Genomic DNA, 21,291 nt, shown 5'->3' with positions numbered 1-21,291 from the left:
ATCACATGGTCATAACCATTATAAAGGTTGAATATTGAATATTGCCATAAACAGAAATTATAATAATTACAGGGAAAATGGGAGGAATGGAAGTCCAAAGAAAGACGAAAAATTTTAATGTAATTGCATTTATTTAGCAAATGTTTAGAGAATACTTCCTATATGCTAGGTAGTAAATGCGTCACAAATGCTAGTCATTCAATCCTCAAATTGGCTCTAGAAGTTGGTACTGTTATTAATTCCAATTTGCTGGTGAAGGAATGAAGTCACAGAAAACTTAGCTAACTTCCCCAAGATCTGCGGCTCTCAACTGGAGATGATTTTGTCCCTTCAGGGGAAAATGCTTGAAGACATTTTTAGTTGTTACAGGTAGGGTAGAGGTGCTACTAGCATCTTATGGGTGGAGACAGGGATACTGCTACACATCCTACAATGCACAGAAGCGCTCCCCACAACAAAAAATTATCTGGCACAAAATGTCAATTATACCTTTAAAAATACCACCCCAGGTGAACAGAAATGGTGAGTGGTGGAGCTGGAATTTGAATCCTAGCAGCTCTTGCCACCTTACTACACTGCCTGTCAGTAGTAGCCCAAGGATGTTATTTAGAAACACGAAGGTTAATATCAGAAGAAAGAGCTGGAAAAGTTGAAAGTAGCTGCCTCTATGGAGAGATAACCTGGGGTAGGGAATAAAGGCCAGTAGAATATTTTTAGTGTGGAGTTTGTTGTTGGTTTTGGTTCTTGCTGGGTTTTTTTGTTTTTTGTTTTTGTCTTTTTTTTTTTTTTTTTTTTTTTTTGCCATTTCTTGGGCCGCTCCCACGGCACATGGAGGTTCCCAAGCTACGGGGTCTAATCGGAGCTGTAGCCACCAGCCTACGCCAGAGCCACAGCAACGCAGGATCCGAGCCTCGTCTGTGACCTACACCACAGCTCACAGCAACACCAGATCCTTAACCCACTGAGCGAGGCCAGGGACCGAACCCTCAATCACATGGTTCTTAGTCGGATTCGTTAACCACTGCACCACGACGGGAATTCCGGTTGTTCTTTTAAAAGACCTAAGCTACTTGGACTATATTTATTTTTAAATGTTAAACACATTATGAACATTCAAATCACAGACTAACTTTAGCTTAATAATTGTTTCTTATGTTTTGGAAGTGTTTAGTAATAAGCAGTTTATGAGTTGTCTCAATAAATTTTTGTTGAATGAATGAAAAGGAGGAAAAATATATTCATGAAGGACAGAATATATACAGAAAGAGAATTTTCATCTTAACTGACATCTTACATATCAAGTTCCAGCTTGCAACATAATGAAACATTTCAAACAGAAAATCCTGAAGGTCCAGATTCCTAATGGAAAAGCTATTTCAAACCTTATTATAAGCAAACAAGAAAAAATAGCTTTACTAGATAATGATAGATTATCGACTCTATCATTACATATACAAAGCATCCACAATAGAGGAACAATGAAGTTATTAAAAACAAAACAAAACAAAACACTGAAAGCAAGTGAAATAAGGATGACACTGCTATTCTTTGCCTTTTGTCTTTTTAGGGCCACACCCACGGCACATGGAGGTTCCCAGGCTAGGGGTCTAATCCCAACTGTAGCCACCAGCCTACGCCACAGCCATGCCAGATCCGAACCATGTCTGTGACCTACACCACAGCTCATGGCAACGTCGGATCCTTAACCCACTGAGTGAGGCCAGGGATCGAACCTTCGTCCTCATGGATGCTAGTCAGGTTCGTTAACCACTGATACACAACGGGAACTCCAAGGAAAATATTTTTAAAGTCGAATATACACTTTCTATGTTTTTAGGATTTTTTTTTTTTTTTTTTTGGCCATGAGCACAGCATGTGAAAAGTTCCTAGGCCAGGGATCAAGCCCATGCCACAGCTGCGACCCAAACCACAGCAGTGACAACACCAGATCCCTAACCCACTGCGCCACCAGGGATTTCCTAGAATGGTTTTAAAAGTTACTAGTTAAGACAATTCAATGAAAATATGTACTTTAACAAATGGTATGTTTGGAAACAAAGTCATAATGAGATCTAACAATATTCCTTCTATAAAAGTAAAAACAAATCAGTGGTTTTAAATTGGCTAAATTTTATATATCACTTTCTTTACAGCTAAGTAGTCATTACGTAAAATTTCAATAATACTATGCTTTATCAAAGATTTTAATTTCTAACATTAAAAAATTATTCTGGGTATAGTCAAAGATCAAAAAACAAATGCTAAAAAAAAAAACAAAAACAAATGCTAAAAGCTTAAGTTAAGCACACAGAAAGCAAATCTTTTTCAATAGGATTTTAATGGGAAGCTAAAGAGCTTAGAATTGTGTAAATAAATCCTTCCACCACTCTTTCCACCATCTATCTCCCATCCCCAACCACATGCGACCCGAACAGCCCAGCAGGAAACGTAGTTCTTGGAGTGGCACGCCGAATGGGGACTCGGTGAAGGACAGAAAGGAAAACACGGTACGTGACAACCACCCAGCACGAAACGCAGAAATATCCTCCGTTCACACTGCTTTTCACAGGCTCATCCAGCCTGGAACTGGGAAACCCAAGGAGAGAGTTTCTCTGTGGCTCTTCTAAGTCTTCCCAAGAGCAAAGACTATTCTGTATTCACAGGAAAACCACTATTCTCTGGTCAATGGTATGTGAATGAATGGTTTTCTATTCCAATACAAATTAATTATGTTTGTATACCACATATGCTAAATTCATTGGCCCCTTTTATTTCAAGTGAGAAAAGAAACTTTTGAACATAGAGAGATGACCTAGCAGACAGTGAGATGTCGCTGCACTAGGTCTGAATTTCTTAAGGCACATGGATATACTCTTGTCTCAAAAGTGTACAGAAAGAGGGGAAGATGAGCTACACGACTCAAAAAGGGGAAAGAAAAGACTTCAACACATGTAAAATAATTAGAAGAAATAAGTATGTATTGAATAAATATTATAAACAAAGAATTTGCCCCTTCCCACTTTCCAGAGGTTAAAAAATAATAATGGGTTATCAAAAACATGAAAAAAATGTCAAATATAGATTATATCAGCTCTCTAGTTAAGGAGTTCTGTTGTGGCTCAGCGGGAAGGAACCCGACCAGCATCCATGAGGACCTGGATACAATCCCTGGCCTCGCTCAGTGGGTTAAGTATCAGGTGTTGAGGTTGACATGAGCTGTGGTGTAGGTCACAGAGGCGGCTAGGATCCAGTATTGCTGCAGCATAGGCCACAGCTGCAGCTCCAATTCAACCCCCAGCCTGGGAACTTCCGAATGCTGCATGTGTGGCCCTAAAAAAAAGGAAAAAAAAGAAAAGTAAATTAAGATTCTTCCATGAAAATTATGTATATTTATGAACAGGAAATTTGAAAAAAGCAAAGAGAAAATGTACTTTATCAAAACTCCATCAATCATATCCAATTCCCCAAGTAGGTGTTCTTTCTGAACAAATGTGTACATTCATCTTGCTCAGTTTTGCACAGCCAATTTATCTTTCTTTGGGTTGTCATTTGTGTATGTGTGCTTTTAGGTGAAGATGAGATGTAAGAATTCGAAATTCTTTATACAATCTATATCCATGTATCTTTGAAAAGTCTATCAACTTTTATTTATTTTTATTTACTTTTTTCACAGCCACACCCGTCGCATATGGAAGTTCCCAGGCTAGGAGCTGAACTGAAGTTGCAACTGCTGGCCCACCCCACAGCCACAGCCACAGCCACACCTGATCCAGGCCCATCTGCAACCTATGCTGCAGTTTGTGGCAATGCTCGATCCTTAACCCACTGAGCGAGGCCAGGGATAGAACCCACATCCTCATGGACACTATGTCAGGTCCTTAACTTGCTGAGACACCACAGGAACCCCTCAATTTTTAAAAACATTATTAATAGGAATAAAAGCACAGCATAACAGTTGAACTGAATGTTCTTGTATGTTATTAGTTGGCACTGATGGGTTCTAGAAATTATGAAATATGGTTAAGTCACTCACTGAAGTAGCATGTGAACCAAATGACTGGCAGAACTGATGCCCAAATAAGAATTTATTTTCTGGAGTTCCCGTTGTAACGCAGTGGAAACGAATCCGACTAGGAACCATGGAGTTGCGGGTCTGATCCCTGGCCTTGCTAGTGGGTTAAGGATCCAATGTTGCCATGAGCTGTGGTGTAGGTCAAAGATGCGGCGTGAATCTGGTGTTGCTGTGGCTCTGCCATAGGCCGGCAGCGACAGCTCCGATTAGGCCCCTGGCCTGGGAACCTCCATATGCTTCGGGTGCGGCCCCAAGAAGACAAAAAAGACAAAATAAAAAAATAGAATTTATTTTCTGTTAAAATATGATTAATCAGGAGTCTAGTATAATAGGAATCCTCAGGAGCATCATCTTAAATCAGCAGATTTTTTTTCCTTTCTCTTCAAAAATACAAGAAACACTTATCATCTGTGAAAATTCAATAGTAAACATCAAATCCATTTATGAAAAAACAGAAAAGATAAGCCAAAAGTAATCTCTAGGTCTTTTTTTTTTTTTTTTCTTTTTAGGGCCACACCATTGGCATATGGAAGTTATCAGACTAGGTGCCAAATCAGAGCTGCAACTGCTGGCCTACACCGCAGCCAGAGCAACGAGGGATCCAAGCCACGTCTGCGACCTACACCACAGCTCACGGCAACACCAGATCCTTAACCCACTGAGTGGGGCCAGGGATCTAACCTGAATCCTCATGGATGTAGTCGGATTCTTTTCAACGGAGCCACAACGGGCACTCCCTAGCTCTTTTAAAAGCCAAAAACAATCTCTTTTAGGAAGAAGAAACTTAAATGTCCATAGCAAAATAGCTCATACCTATTTATTTATGTTATTGGAATTGTAAAATTGTCTTTTCTTTCTTCCTTTCTTCCTTTCTTCCTTCCTTCCTTCCTTTCTTTCTTTGCTTTTTAGGGCCACATCCACTGCATATAGGAGGTCCCCAGGCTAGGGGTTGAATCGAAGCTACAGCTGCCAGCCTACACCACAGCCACAGCAACGCAGGATCTGAGCCACGTCTGCAGCAGATACCACAGCTCATACATGAGGATCCAGCAACACTGGATCCTTAACCCACTGAGGGAAGCCAGGGATGGAACCTGACACCTCATGGTTCCTAGTCAGATTGGTTTCTGTTGCACCACAACGAGAACTCCAAAATTATGTTATTTTCAAGGGCTGGATGCCATATTATAATAGAAATATATGATTTTCAGAGAAAATTATAATAGTAGAATGAAACATACAAAATTAAGCAACACCTTTGCACATACAATGTAAATATCATTAAGACTTCGGTTTTACCAAAACTATAAAACCTTAATTTCATTCATGATCAGATCAAATTAATTACCCTGGCTCTTTGTTTTCCACTCCCAAATGGGCCTTTTGTGCCTTAAAGCTGTTATGTTTTACTTGGCTTAATCTATAACTAGAGCCAAACTGAAATAATCATCTGTGTCATCTAAAAAAAAAAAATTCTACAACATTGTGGGGAAGAGAGAGGCAGTGGCCTGGCACTGATAACCACCACCAGAAATTGGAAACTAAACCAGTGGACCCTGAAAGGCAGTAATTTGATAGACATTTTCTATAGAAACTGAGAAACCAAGAATACTATACATAAAATTTAATCTCTTTCATAGAATTTTTGCATTTTAGTTGATAACTTACATTTATATTTTGATTCTACTACTGGGGTTGTAATCGGCATGTTATTAATACAATTGTTGAGCTGGTATAAAAATTAATATATTATTTTATGAAAATATTACTATAATACAAATAATTCATTTAAAATTTGCTTTAAATTGAAGTAGCTCAGAAAGTTTTGCTTATTCACTTTAAGATTCATGGAAAAACTCATTGTTACTACATTTCCACGACTTGTTCGCCCTACTCTCACCACCCACTGAGCACTAACTCTGCCTGTGGTACCTCCATGCTGGGGATGCTAAAGCAGCAGACACTGATGGCTGCCTTCATAAACCAATATCCATCTCCAAACCCTGTTTCCCACACTTGTCTTCTCTGGAGGCTAGAAAAGCTTGGTTCTCGCTTCCCGTTTTCTTTGTGTAAGGAGGACACAAGATCTTGCCCGTAATACATAGATGAAAGAGTACTAGAGCAAAGTCTTTTGGGAAAAGATTTTAATATTCTGTGTGTGTGTGTGTGTGTGTGTGTGTGTGTGTGTGTGTGCGTGCAAAAGGAAAAAGCAAAGGCTGGCCCCACTCTTTTCCATCCTTCTTTTGGTCTTTAACGAGGATCATAGTCCGGAGTTGCGGCAGTCCTCTTAGGACCAGAAGAGGAAAGCCAAGAGAATGGCAGTGACGCTGGCGTAGACAGCAGAAGCAGTTGCTTACCACCTGGTTTCTCATGTGAGAAAAAGAACCTGTTTTGTTGTTGTTGTTGTTGCTGTTTTGCGTTGTTTTGTTTTGTTTTTTTAGGGCTGCACCCACGGCATATGGAGGTTCCCAGGCTTGGGGTCTAATTGGAGCTATAGCCTCCAGCCTACACCACAGCCACAGAAACACGGGATCCAGCTAGCTCCAACCTACACCACAGCTCACAGCAACATTGGATCCTTTACCCACTGAGCGAGGCCAGGGATCAAACCTACATCCTCATGGATACTAGTTGGGCTTGTTACTGCTGAGCCATGTCAGGAACTCCAAAAATAACCCAGTTTGTTGAAGTCACTTCTTATCAGATAGTCTATTACTTGGAGATGATAGCCTTTTTGATGCGTTGCCCTCAAAGAGTTCACATTTTACTAAGAAACAGCATGTCAGATGCCCAAAATAAGTAAGTGTGCTTTAACTATGAGATATCTCCCCCTTATCTTAATTCAAGAGAATGATGCTGATGCTCACTGCATTGTCCTGCGAAAGTCTGACTTTCAGAGTCTGGATGTTTGCTGGTGGCCTCTCCGAGCACCTATCTGAAGAGTTTAGCGCACACGTGCCTCTCCTTTTGGCTGAAGGGAAGGAGCAGTGTTGTGTGAGTGCATGGATGCGCAGGGTGATGACAGCTCAGAGAAAGGCACGGCGCGATGACGACACCCCTTCACTTCCATCCCCATAACATAGTTAATTTCATCACAGACACTGTGATATAAAGAATACCAACAGTGCTGCTTCAAGAACCAGGTGACAAAATCTAGCACAGAGGTGGCCTTGCTTCTGCAGTTGAGCCAGCCCAGTTCTGCTTATTGGTGGGCAGCTTCAGGAGCACTGAGAGACAGTCCTTTTGACACCAGCACCGATTCCCTTACCAAGAATTTCTGCAAGAGTGGAGGGACAAGCTCCCTGCTGCAAGGGATGTAAGAGTTCGACTTGCAGGAGGTTTGGGGACAAGAACAAAGACAAACCTTACGGAGCACTTATGAACTACCCCGCAGAGAATCCTACAAATATGGGAAGTAGATGAGAGTTTTTAGGAGTCTGGGGGCCCAGTGAGAGCAGAAGGGGCTAAATTTGTACCATTAACATCATAGGAATCCAATCCATAGCCCAAGCTGGTGAGAGGTTTTTTTTCCGCTGGCCTGGGCCACAGCCACAGCAACACCAGATCCGAGCTGCGTCTGCTACCTACACCACAGCTCATGGCAGTGCTGGCTCCTCAACCCACTGAGTGAGGCCAGGAGTCGAACCCTCATTCTCATGGTTCCTAGTCGGGTTTGTTAACCGCTGAGCCACTATGGGAACTCCTGGTAAGAGTTTTAAAGACTGATTTTGGCAAACAGGTTTTAGCTAACAGACAACTTTTCGAAAGCTTTGTGATTTGGAGTATATCTCTGATCGAAGGCAAAAAAGTTCATTCTTCTTTGAGTTCATATTAATGGCAGAGTTTTGTACTTGTCTTGAAAGAGTAAAAAAGCTTATTTTCCTCTCCATACTCCAAGATTACATGAGCAATATGAACACATATCTATTCTATTTGCCGTCCCATTTCGCTTTCCTTCCCTCAGTAGCGGAGAATAAAGACATCAACCAACACTCAAAAAAGACTCATATTTTCTGAACGCTGTTGCAAGAGAATACTGTGCTAAGCACTATGTGGGGATTTTTGAAAATAAAACGCAAGTACTGTTAAGTGACCTGCACTTGGTCAAACCACGAGATTAACTAATGCTGCTCCACTTCGTCTATAAAACACATAGACTGATGCTCGGACCTTTTAATGCTTACTCATGGGCTATACCATAGCCCAGCTCTGTACATTTATCCTTCCTGCTGCTGAGTTCTCATCACCAAGAGCCATTCATTCCCTCATTAGGAGTGTCTGAATGCCTTCAATGGGATAAGCACCATTCTAAGAGCCAGGGGCACAGCAGTGAATAAAGCAGACAGAAATCCCGCCCTTATGAGGCTTACATAAAAAGCAATTGTTCTCATTTTCTAAACTCTTAATACAAGTTATTCTTGCTAGTGTACTTAGGTAATTTTTGTTTGTTTGTTTGTTCTGAGGTAGACCAACAGCTTTATTGAAAGGTCAGAGCAAAGGTCCCACCCCCACACCCTACCCCAGTCCTGGCAGCGTCGGCGTCAGGCTCTGAGCATCCAGGCCTCCTGTAGGCCCTAATTTAATTTTTATATACTTTATTAAGTATAAGTGTAAAAAATATTTCCCCATTGAAAATAAAGTTGAAATTTTTATAACATTAATATTTATCACTTTACATGAATACTGTACTGAAAGCCCAATGAAGCTGAAATTTTGAAATGGTCAAAGTGGTAAATTTTATGTGATGTATATTTTATCACAATTTAAAAAAAAAATGAGTTGAATGGGGAGCTCCCATCGTGGCGCAGTGGTTAACAAATCTGACTAGGAACCATGAGGTTGCAGGTTCGATCCCTGGCCTTGCTCCATGGGTTAAGGATCTGGCGTTGCCATGAGCTGTGGTGTAGGTCGCAGACGTGGTTGGATCCGAGTTGCTGTGGCTCTGGTGCAGGCCGGTGGCTATAGCTCCAATTCGGTCCCTAGCCTGGGAACTTCCATATGCTGAGGGAGCGGCCCTAGAAAAGGCAAAAAGACCAAAAAAAAAAGAGTTGAATGCTACAGAAAGACAAATTACTGCCATAAATTACCAGAAGCAAGAAAACTGGATTATACAAATATAGAAAGACTCCAAAGTCACATTATTTCACAAGAGTCCTCAGGTTCTATGTTTCTTTAATAAAAAAGAAAACAGAAAATTATAGATTTTGCATATGGGAAGGATTTACATTAAAAAAAAAAAAAAAAAAAGATAACCTAGAACTCTAATATTCATGGCCAGAAAGGCCTTGGCCCAGCATCAAAGGATTTGCTAATGAAAGTGTAGTCCAAAGTCTTTAGTAAAAGCTAGATGCTTGGAGTTCCTGTCGTGGCTCAGTGGCTAACGAATCCAACTAGGAACCATGAGGTTGCAGGTTCGGTCCCTGCCCTTGCTCAGTGGGTTAAGGATCCGGCGTTGCCGTGAGCTGTGGTGTAGGTTGCAGACGCGGCTTGGATCCTGAGTTGCTGTGGCTCTGGCGTAGGCCGGTGGCTACAGCTCTGATTAGACCCCTGGCCTGGGAACCTCTATATGCCGCAGGAGTGGCCCAAGAAATTGCAAAAAGAAAAAAAAAAAAAGCTAGATGCTTAAGTTATGTATATATAATTTTTTAGAGTTCCCTACTTTAACTTTTTAGATGAACTAAAGGATCTCTCAGCTTCAACTTTCCTCTTTTCATGTGGTTGTGAAGCGGGGCAGGCTCAAGGCTTCTCCCATTTTTATAAGTCTGGATTTGGCCCTAAACTGATAATCCATTAATAGGACTATTTTCCTCCTAAGTTTGCTATGAGACTTCACAGGGGAAAATGAAAAATCAACACCGTCAACTTTTCTAAGAAACGTTTTACAAAGTGATGCTTTGCTTTATTAAACATTCCAATTCCACCTAACAAAGCCTGTAATGATCAACCTTCTTGCACAGCAGTTCACGCTCATCAGTGTGAAATCGCCCTCTTTAGAACAGAACATAAACGAGAAAACTTAACTTCTTATTTGGTTTCCATTTCTGGGAACACTTAAAAAAAAAAATCGAGATTAACAGTCATGAACCCTTAAGGCACGTCCTTAGGGGTCAGATTTAGATGACAGCATATTCACATTAAATTACCTTGTGTATGTTCAGACATGGCTAAGTTTCAAAAAAGCAGGAGGATTGTGGTTATTTGCCATACTCCCTTCAACCAAAGGGAAGCGGCAGTTACATAACTTGCCAGGACAGGTAGCAGAAATGAGTCAGAGACAGGACCAGCCCCAGTAAAAATTGTGAATTAGGCGGTTTGACTGCAGGGCCACACCCCTGCAGTACCACAAACGCTTCTCTGGTCCCCTCCCTTGGTATCAGCAGCCCGGAGGGTCAGCCTCACGCCACATACCTCTTCCCCACCAAATTCCAGTCTCTGTCTCCGTCTCCTCCACTCACACCGAAACTAGCTCCCCTTCATTCCTCCGCCTCCTTCGTTAATTAAAATTTACCTCTCCAGTATCTCTCAGCCTCAGGGTTTACAGTGACAGCTACCTAATCTGATAAATCAATCACGCTAATGGGCAAAGAGGGAAAGCTGGAAGGGAAAACGAATTCAACTTCAGCCTTCTAAAGTTACCACCCTGCAGTTTAACTCATTAGTGACCGAGAGATGCGGCATTCGGGGGAGAGAAATATCGGGGGTCAGGGAGAGCCATAAAAGCTCCTGGCAAATCAAGCAGGCGTCCACGAAGGCTTAGAGCCTAGCATGGTGCCAGCCCTAATCAGAGCAACGCATGAGCCCTGGTCGGCTTGGAGGCAGAAGGCAGACGTGGAAAACAGCTGGCAGAATCTGGTTGGCAAAGGAACATAGAAGTTACAGGAGCACCACAATTAAATTTTTCTGACTTAATCTTTTGCAGGATTAGCTAGCCCCTGGTACCAAATAAATATTTCCTGAAGTTTCTCTTCAGAATGAAAGAGATTATTTAAAATTTCTTTCTCATTAAGTCTAAAACACGAATTCCAAAAATCCATACAGTTCTTGTTGCTGCTGTTGTTTGACTTTTTAAAATAGTGCTTTAAAGTTTACAAATAGTTTCCATTTGCATATTTCATTTAATCATATTGAATAGTGAACAGATATTACGGGTTATTATGTGTGGAACATATTAGCTCTTATTTCTTTCTTGTTTTTTGTCATTTCTAGGGCCACGCCCGCGGCATAGGGAGGTTCCCAGGCTAGGGGTCGAATTGGAGCTACAGCTGCCGGCCTACACCAGAGCCACAGCAACACGGGATCCGAGCCGTGTCTGCGACCTACACCACAGCTCACGGCAACGCCAGATCCTTAACCCACTGAGCGAGGCCAAGGATCGAACCCGCAACCTCATGGTTCTTAGTCAGATTTGTTAACCACTGAGCCACAACGGGAACTCCTCTTGTTATTTCTTTCAAACCTCTTCGGAAAATGAGGCTCACAGAAATTAGGAGACTTGCCAGATTTGTACTTAGGTCTCCTCACTGTACTGAGCTACCAGGATGCCTCTCAACGTTTAGAGTTATCTTTGCCACTGCTGCCATGTAACTCTCCATCCCAAGGGAACTCTCACATTTTAAAGAGAATTCAGCTACTGCCAAAAGAAAATAACCTGCTTATTTAACGGACCTGAGGTTAACTGTGGTCCCGTCTGGTTTCTCTCGCCACATTTTTCCCTAGCTAATTCTTGATTCACTTGGAAGTGTTAGTACTACCTCGCAAAGTCTTCCTTCAGCACCGTCAAGAATTTGTGCTCCAATTACCTGCTCATGTTTTGGTAGATTACTCATCTTGCTTCTGCTTCTCAGCTGGGCAAAGTTCCCATCACAGTCCTTACTCTGTAAGCAAGAAAGGATAATATGTTTCTGGGCTTAAAGGGGGGAAAAACACGAACATAGTTGATACAAGCCAAAACACACATATTTCAAATTGAGATGAACACAAGAAGCCAGCTGGGAAAACACTGCTATTTACAGGTTTAGATTAGCCTAGAATTCATTTCAACCTCTGAGGTAAAAAGTGGTATTTCAAAATCGCTGGCATTTAAAGGACACAAGGTCAATATTTTGGAGGAATATAAACCCCTTTCTGAATTTATTGAAACATATAGATGCTTTCTGCAGAAAAATGCACAAAACACACATACTTGGAATATAGTCTCAAGGAGACTGTGATGGGGTGATCCAAAGTTTCCACAAAGAAAATTCCTTAGAGTGGGACACAAGGATGTTCCCAAAGTGATGAACACTTTGAAGCACAAGGGCCATGTGGAAACCCAGGTAAATTTCTATACGGTCAGCTGTCTGGTCTCTCTCTTGTCAGCAGTGATAATCTATGCTGAACTTTTTGTTTGTTTTTTTTAATAGAAGCTAGCAAAAGAGAAATAATTTTTAGTCTTTAAGAGAAAAACCACCTATGCTAGTCTCTGAATTAGCACTGTCCAATAGGACTGTCCACAGGACGTTCTACCAGATGTAAATGTTCCATATCTGTGCAGCTCCAATGGGGAGCCACCAGCCACGTGTGGGAAGTGAGCCTTGAAATGTGGCTAGTGGGGCTGAGGAAGTGAATTTAAAATAATTAAAAGTTAATGAACACACAAATTTTTTTTCTCGGGATGAAAACTTTTAGGATCTACTCTCTCAGCAACTTGCAAATACACAATAGAGTATTATTAACCATAGTCCCTATGCTGTATGTTACATTTACTTTATAGCTGGAACTCTTGTCTTTTTTAACCCCCTTGGCCTTTTATACAAAAGCAATGATGTGCTTGTTGTAAAGATTTTAAATAAAAACATTTCAGAAACGCAATGTTTTCTTTATTTCTAATCCTCAGAGAAACCACTGTTAACACCATAAATATTAACATATCATCATACATAGATATATATGTACTTTTGAACAGAAATCAGATCAATATGTGCGGCCACCTGATTTTATGCTAGCTAATATATGTGGATGACCATACTTCATTTAATCATCCTACCATTATGGACATTTGTTTTTATTTTTATGACTACCAACAATACTGCAAAGAATATTCTTTTTTTTTTTTTTTGGTCTTTTTAGAGCCACATCTGCAGCATATGGAAGTTTCCAGGCTAGGGGTTGAATCAGAGCTGTAGCTGCCGGCCACAGCCACAGCCACGCCAGATTGCAGCCACATCTGTGAACCGCACCTCAGCTCAGAGCAATGCCGGATCCTTAGCACACTGAAGAAGGCCAGGCATCAAACCCGAGTCTTCATGGATACTAGTTGGGTTCGTTACCTCTGAGCCACCACAGGAACTACAAGAATATTCTTAATTATGTGTGTAAAATTCTATAAATTTTACAAAGTGGATAAATGTCCAAAATGGAATAACTGCAAGGGTATAAACATTAGTAAATTATGAAAGACACTGCAACTGTATTCCCAAATGGAATAAGCCAACCAATAATCCCACCAACAATGATGAAACCATATCTATTTCACATATTTTCACCAATATCAGATAACATCTTTAAAAATATTTTTCCAATAGCTATAAGTAACTCATTTTTATTTTTTTCTTTATATAGTACTTTTACTTCAAATATTCGTTGCTTGAAATCATCACAACATCGCAAATCAACTATACTTCAATAAAACTTTAAAAAATGAAAACAATTCATTGCTTTTCTGCACTTCTTTTATTTTTATTTCTCTATAGATGATTCACTGATATTTCACTGATATTTTTATTCTCTACAGATCATTTGCATTTTGTGTAGTAAAAATTTACAAAAATTCTTGGAGTTCCCATCATGACTCGGCAGTTAATGAACCTGACTAGTATCCATGAGGACATGGGTTTGATCTCTGGCCTTGCTCAGTGTGTTAAGGATCCAGCGTTGTGGTGGTTGCAGTGAGCTGTGATATAGGTTGAAGACTCGGCTTGGATCCCAGGTTGCTGTGGCTGTGGTGTAAGCCGGCAGCTACAGCTCCGATTCAACCCCTATCCTGAGATCCTCCATATGCCAAGGGTGTGGATCTAAAAAAAGAAAAAAAAAAAAAATTTACAAATTCTTTTAAGGTTTTTAGGAGACAAATGGGTAGCTGCTGCTACTACCGAAATAAGTCCCATATGGATCAAAGAATGAAATGTGAAAGCCATAAAAGTTCCAGAGGAAAACATGGGATAATATTTTTGCTAACAGAAAATAGAATGGCTTGGAAGCACACACAAAAAGCTGCTCGTAAGAGAATGTAAACTATACCTGTAATGTGATAGCATTTCATATCTATTAGATCAAAAAAGTTTGATGTTGTGTTGGTGAGGGTGTAAAGAAACAATGCATTATCGGAGTTCCCATCCTGGTGCAGCGGAAATGAATCTGACTAGGAACCATGAGGTTGTGGGTTCGATCCCTGGCCTTGCTCTGGGTTAAGGATCCCGCATTGCTGTGCCTGTGGCGTAGGCCAGCGGCTACAGCTCTGATTAGACCCCTGGCCTGGGAACCTCCATACCCTGCAGGTCCAGCCCTGAAAAGACAAAAAGAAAGAAGAAACAATGCATTATTAAACTTTCCATCTGTATTAGGATAACTGTACCTTGTATTACTTTGCAGTTTTGTGTATCAAAATGTAAAATGCTACTCTAACTCATCTTTTATTGCTTCTAAATTGCTTTTTTGATTGATCTTTGGAGTTTTTATATAATTGCAAACAAATGACAATTCTGACACTTTCAGCATTTAATTTCTTATCTCTACTCCATACCTAATTCCACTGGCTATCATTTCCTTACATGGTATAATGGTGGGCAATTATGGCTTTGTTCCCCACTCAGAATAATTATCGTCTTTCATTATACAGCAAGTTTCTGGCTTTGATATAAAATATGCGTTTTAAAAAGTTTTTTATTAAGGAATTAAAGTTTATTAAAATGGTGGATTTTACAAAACCCTTTTCAGTATCAACAGAGACACTGACACAGTTTTTCTCCAACTATATGAATAAATTTTCTATTATTAAATCATTCTAATATGCCTGGCATAATTCCTCTTAACTTTGGCATATCATTTGTAGTGCAGTACTAAGTTCTATTTGTTCACATTGTATTTTAATTTTATATTATATCCTAAAGGAGATTAACCTGTAGATTCTCTTCTGTGCACTTTTTATCAGGTTTTGTTATCGAAGCCGTTTATTTAAAAACCAGCCTTTCAACTCATACAAAACAGAAAGATTTCTGGGGAAAAAGCCTTGAGGGCAACCACCTAAAATAACCTTAATGCAAAACAAAACAAAACAGCTCACCACTCTGTGGTTTGTCTACTTTGGTAAAAACTTCCAACACTATACTCTGTATCATCTGTCTGACATGAATTCACAAGTTATTCCAAATATCCTATGTGTTGCTTTTCTTTCTGATAAATATAGGGAAATTTCTTTCAGTGGCAAACAGAGGCAGATGTTTCATGAAGGTTTTTATTCTCATAAAACTACCTCTCCCTCTCTACCTCACTACTCTGATACTTGAACCAGAACATTTAAAAACTGCTATTTCAGAAAATGGGGGAAGAACTGGGGAAAATGCCCCAATCCTTCACGTCCATCTCTAGTTCAACTGGACTGGTCTTCTCACTGTTATGTCCATTCACCACTCTATTCCTGCTGCTGCACTTCGGTTTTCTGTCCTTTCCTTCAGATGCCTTTCCTCATCTTCGCTTCATTCATCCCACTCCCTACCCCTCAAAGCCCACTTGAAATTCCTTTCCTCCTTAATCTGCCGAATCCAGCCCATTTTACATACCCCAGATTTGCTCGCACGGACTATTACGTGCCAGTGTTTGGCTGTACATTCTAGCTATAATCTCAAATTGTTTCAAGAACTTTCTTTCTTAGGCTCTGTGGTTATCGCCTGGAGGTCAGGGCCCTTCAAATTCTGCTGAGCATTTTCTATTGTATTTAGCGCTGTAAGGAATCACACTTGTGCATGTCTGCAGGTCATATTTGACTGAACACATCCACCAAGTCATTCATTTAGTAAATGAGATGATGAAAATTCAAGTGCTGGCCAAAGGTAAATCACTACTATCAATTCCCTCACTCATCACATAGGCACAGCAGCTTCAGGGGCTGGGGGACCTAGAATTGCAGTTCTAACTTTGCCTCAGATCGCTACCTTTTGGAACCTGCCATGAAGTTTAGAATCACCTAGGGCTCAAAACCAGGGGTCCAGGACTAAATTAACCCCCAGGCCTTTGTACCAGGTTTATCTTACACTTTTGAGGAAAAAAACCTCAAACTTTGGAGACTCACATGAGTTTCCATTTGGTAATTTCCAAGATACCATTTGCTCGTGGATTCAGTAAGACCTCCTTGTAAATTGTGGAAACCCCAATCTTTGAGCTTGCAGGAGGGTCATCGCTGCTAGGACACACCTTTGCCAAGCGGTCACTGCAGTCCTATATGGAAAAATGGAGGTTCTTCGTTTTATTCCACTATGTCAAACCTTTCGCTTAAATCTTTAACTTTAGGATTACCCTAACTTGACAAGTAAAACCACCAGACTTTACCCACTTTTTTCAAAAATATGAGAGTGTGAGTTTTTCCGAGGGCATGTGGGGCTGACCCAGTGCTGCCACCCCATCTTTGAAGATCGCTTTACAAGGGTGGGAAGACTTACCGAGCTGTTTTCGTTGACCCCGCCATTTCCAAGCTACTACACTGCTGCAGGGAGCTGGCACGGCCCTGCTCCTTCCCTCCCATTCTTCTCCTCTCCCTTTCAGAGCCCAAATCCGCCCGGTGAGAACAGGGAAACGAGGCTGGAGGCAAGGCAGGGCACGGGGGGAGGGCCATGCGGACTGACCGAGGAAGGGCGAGAGGGAGTTTTTCCTCTCTGCCTCGCACGCCCCAGGGCCCTCAACTTCTGTTTCTGAAGTTGCAAGTGCGGCGGCGGTCGGGGGGCGTTTTCCCCTCCGCCTAAAATCAGGAGTCCACCCCGCCGGGGCAGGAACGCTGCTGCGTGGCGGTCAACCTGAGCGCCCGGCAAGCCTGAAGAACGCGAAAAGCCAGGCCCCAGGCACCCGTTGTCATGGGAACCCGGGCGCCCGTCTCCCGGGCGACCTCGTTCCTCGTGAGGGGCCGGGGCTGCAGGGCCGTCGGGCCAATGAGGCGGAGCGGCCGGAGATCCTCGGTCTCCCCAGGCGTCCCGGGAGGGTTGATGGACAGGAATTGGGGCGGGGCCTGCGCGGCGGCCTGAGGTGGAGCCCGAGAGGGGCGAGGAGCTGCGGCCGCCGCGGCGCGGCGAGGGTGACACACCATGGTTGCGGCCCCGAGAGACGGTCGTGCCGGTGAGCAGTCCCTGGCTCCCCGGTCTGCCTCGGCCGCCTCGGCAGCGCACGGGGCCGGCTGCAGGAGCTGAGCCGCCCGCGCCGGCGGGCTTTGGCGAAGCCTTTGGGGACGCGCAGAGCCGCGGAGGGCGGAGAGGTTGCGCGAGCGCACGCGGGTCGGGCGGTCCGCCGGGGTCGCGGCTGGAGGGGCGTTTCGGAGGCGTGGACGAGGAGGAGATGCTGCTCCTCTTCTCCCCCTCCCCAGGCTCCTTCTCCAGCTCCTTCGGCCCACGCCCGCAGCCGCTTGGGGAAGAAGAGGTGGTGGCTCCCCGCGCCCGCGGCCCGCCCCGACGCCGCGTCCCCGCAGCCCTCGCCCCGCGCCCCCGTAGCAGGACCGGCTCTCCGGACCAGCGGGTAAGGACGGGAGCTGCCCTGGGCTCCGGGCTGGGTGTGCAGAAAAGTGCAAAGCAAAGTACACCGCGCCCGCTCTCTTCCTCCCCTCTTTGCTTTTGCTCGAGCCCCTAACGTCGACTCCGCTCTTGCTCTTGTGGAAGGAACTTTTCTGGGGTTTGAGTGTTTTGTTGGGGTGGGATGGGGTGGGGCGGCCGGGGCGGGGAGGGATGCGATGAAGTTGGATTGCGAATTCCGCGGAGGAAAGCCGGATTCTTGGGAATTAAACCCCAGAGGAGGACTGAGAGATTGCGGGGTAATGAGAGTGACATTGCCCCATCGTGCTACTGCAGATCTGCTCTGTGCGTGCTTAGGGAAGGGCTCCCGGAGTCTGTTTCTAATTTCTGTAAATGATTGTGGACATGGTGTGGTTAGAGGCCGCCCAGAAGAATGTGTATATGTAAGGGCTCGGAGAAGAGGGGGTGGGGGGGTGGGGAAGAGGGCAGGCAGAGACACTGCCTGATGCAAGCTCTTTCATTGCTTTTTTTCTGCGTGCTGGAGTTAACCACCCCTCGCCTTCGCTCATTACACAATACTGTAGCTCGGAAAGCTGAAGTTTGGTAAAGGCAAAAAAGTTTTCACTAAAGTTTCATTTCTCCCCGTCGTCTCTGTATTGGAGAAAGGGAGCGGGAACAGATATTACCACTAAAATATTACGTTTTCATTGGCCGTACACGTTTGATCGACACCTCCACACGCTTCCAGCTAATCTCTTCCACAGCCTTGTGTCATTTTCGTTTAATTGCATCTTAGAAATAAACGCGGTGACTTCATTGGGAACTGCCTGGAGCCGAGTTTACCTCTCAGAAAATGGGGCAATCGGGTTTGTTTTCAAGGCGGGGACCTAAACAAAATGTAGGACACCTGATCTGTGGGTCGAAGGGCGCAGGTAACTAGTTAGACATTTTAAAATTGAGCTTTCCAGAGTTTACTAAAGGATGGGAGGGGGGATAGAATTAGAAGTCCTTGTTTTATGAAACAGGCTTTGGTATTTTCCCAACGTCTTGGTTACTGGGTTGGCAGGGTCAGCGTGAAAACATGCTTTATGCTCATTGGCTGCTTGCATTGGTGCTAGGCTACAAATTATTTCTTCTGTTAATATCATTAGGAGTATTATTTATTAAGTTCATGCATGTGTTGATTCAGTAAATTCCTACAGAGGCAAATCATCTGCTTTGTGGCCCAATCCTAATTTCATTATACTTTTTTCAGAATAACTTTGTGTTCTAACTTTGATGTTCTAGAGGCTTTGTGGGAGTATGTGGGGGAGAGATGGTAGGATGGAAACTAGAATTAAAAATAGAAAAATAACTAGGATTAGTTATTAAGAAAAGGAACTAATCTGTAGTGTCTTTCACTTTTGTAAGTGTTTTTTTTTTTTTACAGTATTATGTAAATTTGTCTTTGAATTTACATTTTTCCCACCAAAACTTTTACTTGCTTGTAAAGCCTGCTTACTTTTTGGGGAGTGATTACCAACGTCTAAAAATATTTGTAAACAGCTTCAACTTTTCATGTCACAAGTAACATATGTATACAAACCCTTAAAACCATGGCAGTCTAAAGCATGGATTTTGATACTCTGATGAGGTCAAAAGTTGTAAAACTTACTTTGTGTTTTTCTGGAGGCATGCCTCCTATGCAGGAAGTAAACAGACTTGCTTAATCAGTTGTTTTTGGTAGATAATAGGTATCAATCTTGAAATGAGTATTTTTTAATTATTAAAAAACGGTCTAATCTTTGCCTTATTGTACTTTTAATAGGTTAAGGAGTGGATGAGAGGCCTTGCAGCTTCTCCTCTATCAGTTGAGGTTTTTGGTTTTGGTTTTGGTTTTGGTTTTTTTTTTTTTTTGGCTGCACCCACCTGAGGCATATGGGAGTTCCTGGGCCAGGGAACTCATCTGAGCCAGCAGCTGTGACCTGCACCACAGCTGTGGCAATGATGGATGCTTCTTAACCCGCTGTGCCAGGTCGGGATCGCATCCGTGCTGCTAAAGAGACCATGCCGGATTCTTAACATGCTGTACCACAGCAGGAACTCCAAGCATGTCTTTTTCTAGCTCATCTTATTGTCCAGCCCAAACGTATAGAGAAGGGGACTCCTGGGGACAAGCCCTGCTTCTGCTTCCTCTTTTTTTTTTGACAGGAGTTGGTAATTTTTAAATAATCTACAAGACTTCTCTGTGGTATAATAAATTGTGATTAATACCAGTTGAAATAGAAAGGAAATGCTACCATGCTCCAAGCCAGTGCATTTAAGAGATATTCCTGTTGAAGTTCCCATTGTGGCTCAGTGGAAACAAATCTAACTGGCATCCATGAGGACGCAGGTTCAATCCCTGGCCTCGTTCAGTGAGTTAGGGATCCAGCGTTGTTGCCGTGAGCTGTGACGAAGGTCACAGATGTGGCTCGGATCTGGTGTTGCTGTGGCTACAGCTCCGATTCAACCCCTAGCCTGGGAACCTCCACATGCCACAGGTGTGGCCCTAAAAAGACACACACACGCAGAGGTATTCCTGTCAACATGGTCCTGTTTTGGAATATGCTTTGGGAGAAGTCTGTGCCGTGAATTAGTACAGTGAGTTTTCTGCTGTCAGGCCTCTGATGTAACCAGGTGTGACTCATTTGAGTGTATGTCCCTTTAAAATGTCAGGCACCTGAAAAAGGAGAAGGCTGCTGGGTCTCAGGATAGAAGGATTAGCACTGATGGGAAGGGTCAGGGTCTGTTGCTCTGAATTTCCCTTTTTTTCCTCTGAGAACTTTCCTTAATTTGAAAATTAAGATGGGTTGAACGAGCCAATGGATTGAAAAAGCTTTGAATGAGTAAATTCATATAGAGCATTCCATGGTCTACGTTAAAGTTAGATGGTCACTGTAAATAGGTCACATCAAAACCGTGGTCCGTAAACTCTTCCGGGAAGAGGAATTCCAGTAATCTTGTGAGTCTAGGGGGCAAAATAAAAACATCTTTAAGACCCCTGTCTTATTCCTCTTTAGTGTCAGGCTCTGTGAATAAGCATCCTGTTCTGTCCTGTCCAAAGAATGTATGACTATAGCTAACAGATTGTGAGGCGGTAAGAGACCAATTGTTTAACTTGGGATAGAAAGGCAGCAACTCTTAAATGCTCTAGTGTAGAGGCTGGTATGGATTTTGAACCACAGACATGTTTTTCTCAGGGTTTGCTCTCAGGTGCTCAGGAAATACAGGAACAGGAACTGGTTTAAGCACCTGTTGAAGCGTGTTTGCCATGTCCTGTGCTCCACCACCGAATCTTGCTTTTTCTTTATTTTTCTTTCTTTGATTCCAGTGTGAAAATTGCCTGAAACAAACTTCCTCAGAAAGAATTCTGTTGGATTATAAAGAATGTGGACTTCACTGTCTGAGAAACATGTGTCCAAATTCTAGAGAATGTCTTTAAATTTACTTTCC

The 21,291-nt window shown here is 42.6% G+C and overlaps 1 protein-coding gene across 1 annotated transcript in view; it reads right to left on the bottom strand.

The window, feature by feature from the left end:
- Positions 1–19,492, bottom strand: part of LOC106504776 (collagen alpha-1(I) chain-like) — a 51,013-nt gene extending 31,521 nt beyond the window's left edge. The window contains exons 1-3 of the mRNA XM_021100555.1: positions 19,472–19,492; positions 16,765–17,931; positions 11,872–11,946 (exon numbers count right to left, since the gene is read on the bottom strand). Coding sequence (XP_020956214.1) covers positions 16,864–17,931; positions 19,472–19,492 — 1,089 coding nt within the window. The 3' untranslated portion in view covers positions 11,872–11,946; positions 16,765–16,863. The remainder of the gene's footprint in view (positions 1–11,871; positions 11,947–16,764; positions 17,932–19,471) is intronic.

The sequence above is a fragment of the Sus scrofa genome, chromosome 8, assembly GCF_000003025.6.
Source record: "Sus scrofa isolate TJ Tabasco breed Duroc chromosome 8, Sscrofa11.1, whole genome shotgun sequence".
Classification (NCBI taxonomy): Eukaryota; Metazoa; Chordata; class Mammalia; order Artiodactyla; family Suidae; genus Sus; species Sus scrofa.
Note: the sequence above shows the minus strand (reverse complement) of the source record. Positions and strands in the feature narration are given on the sequence as shown.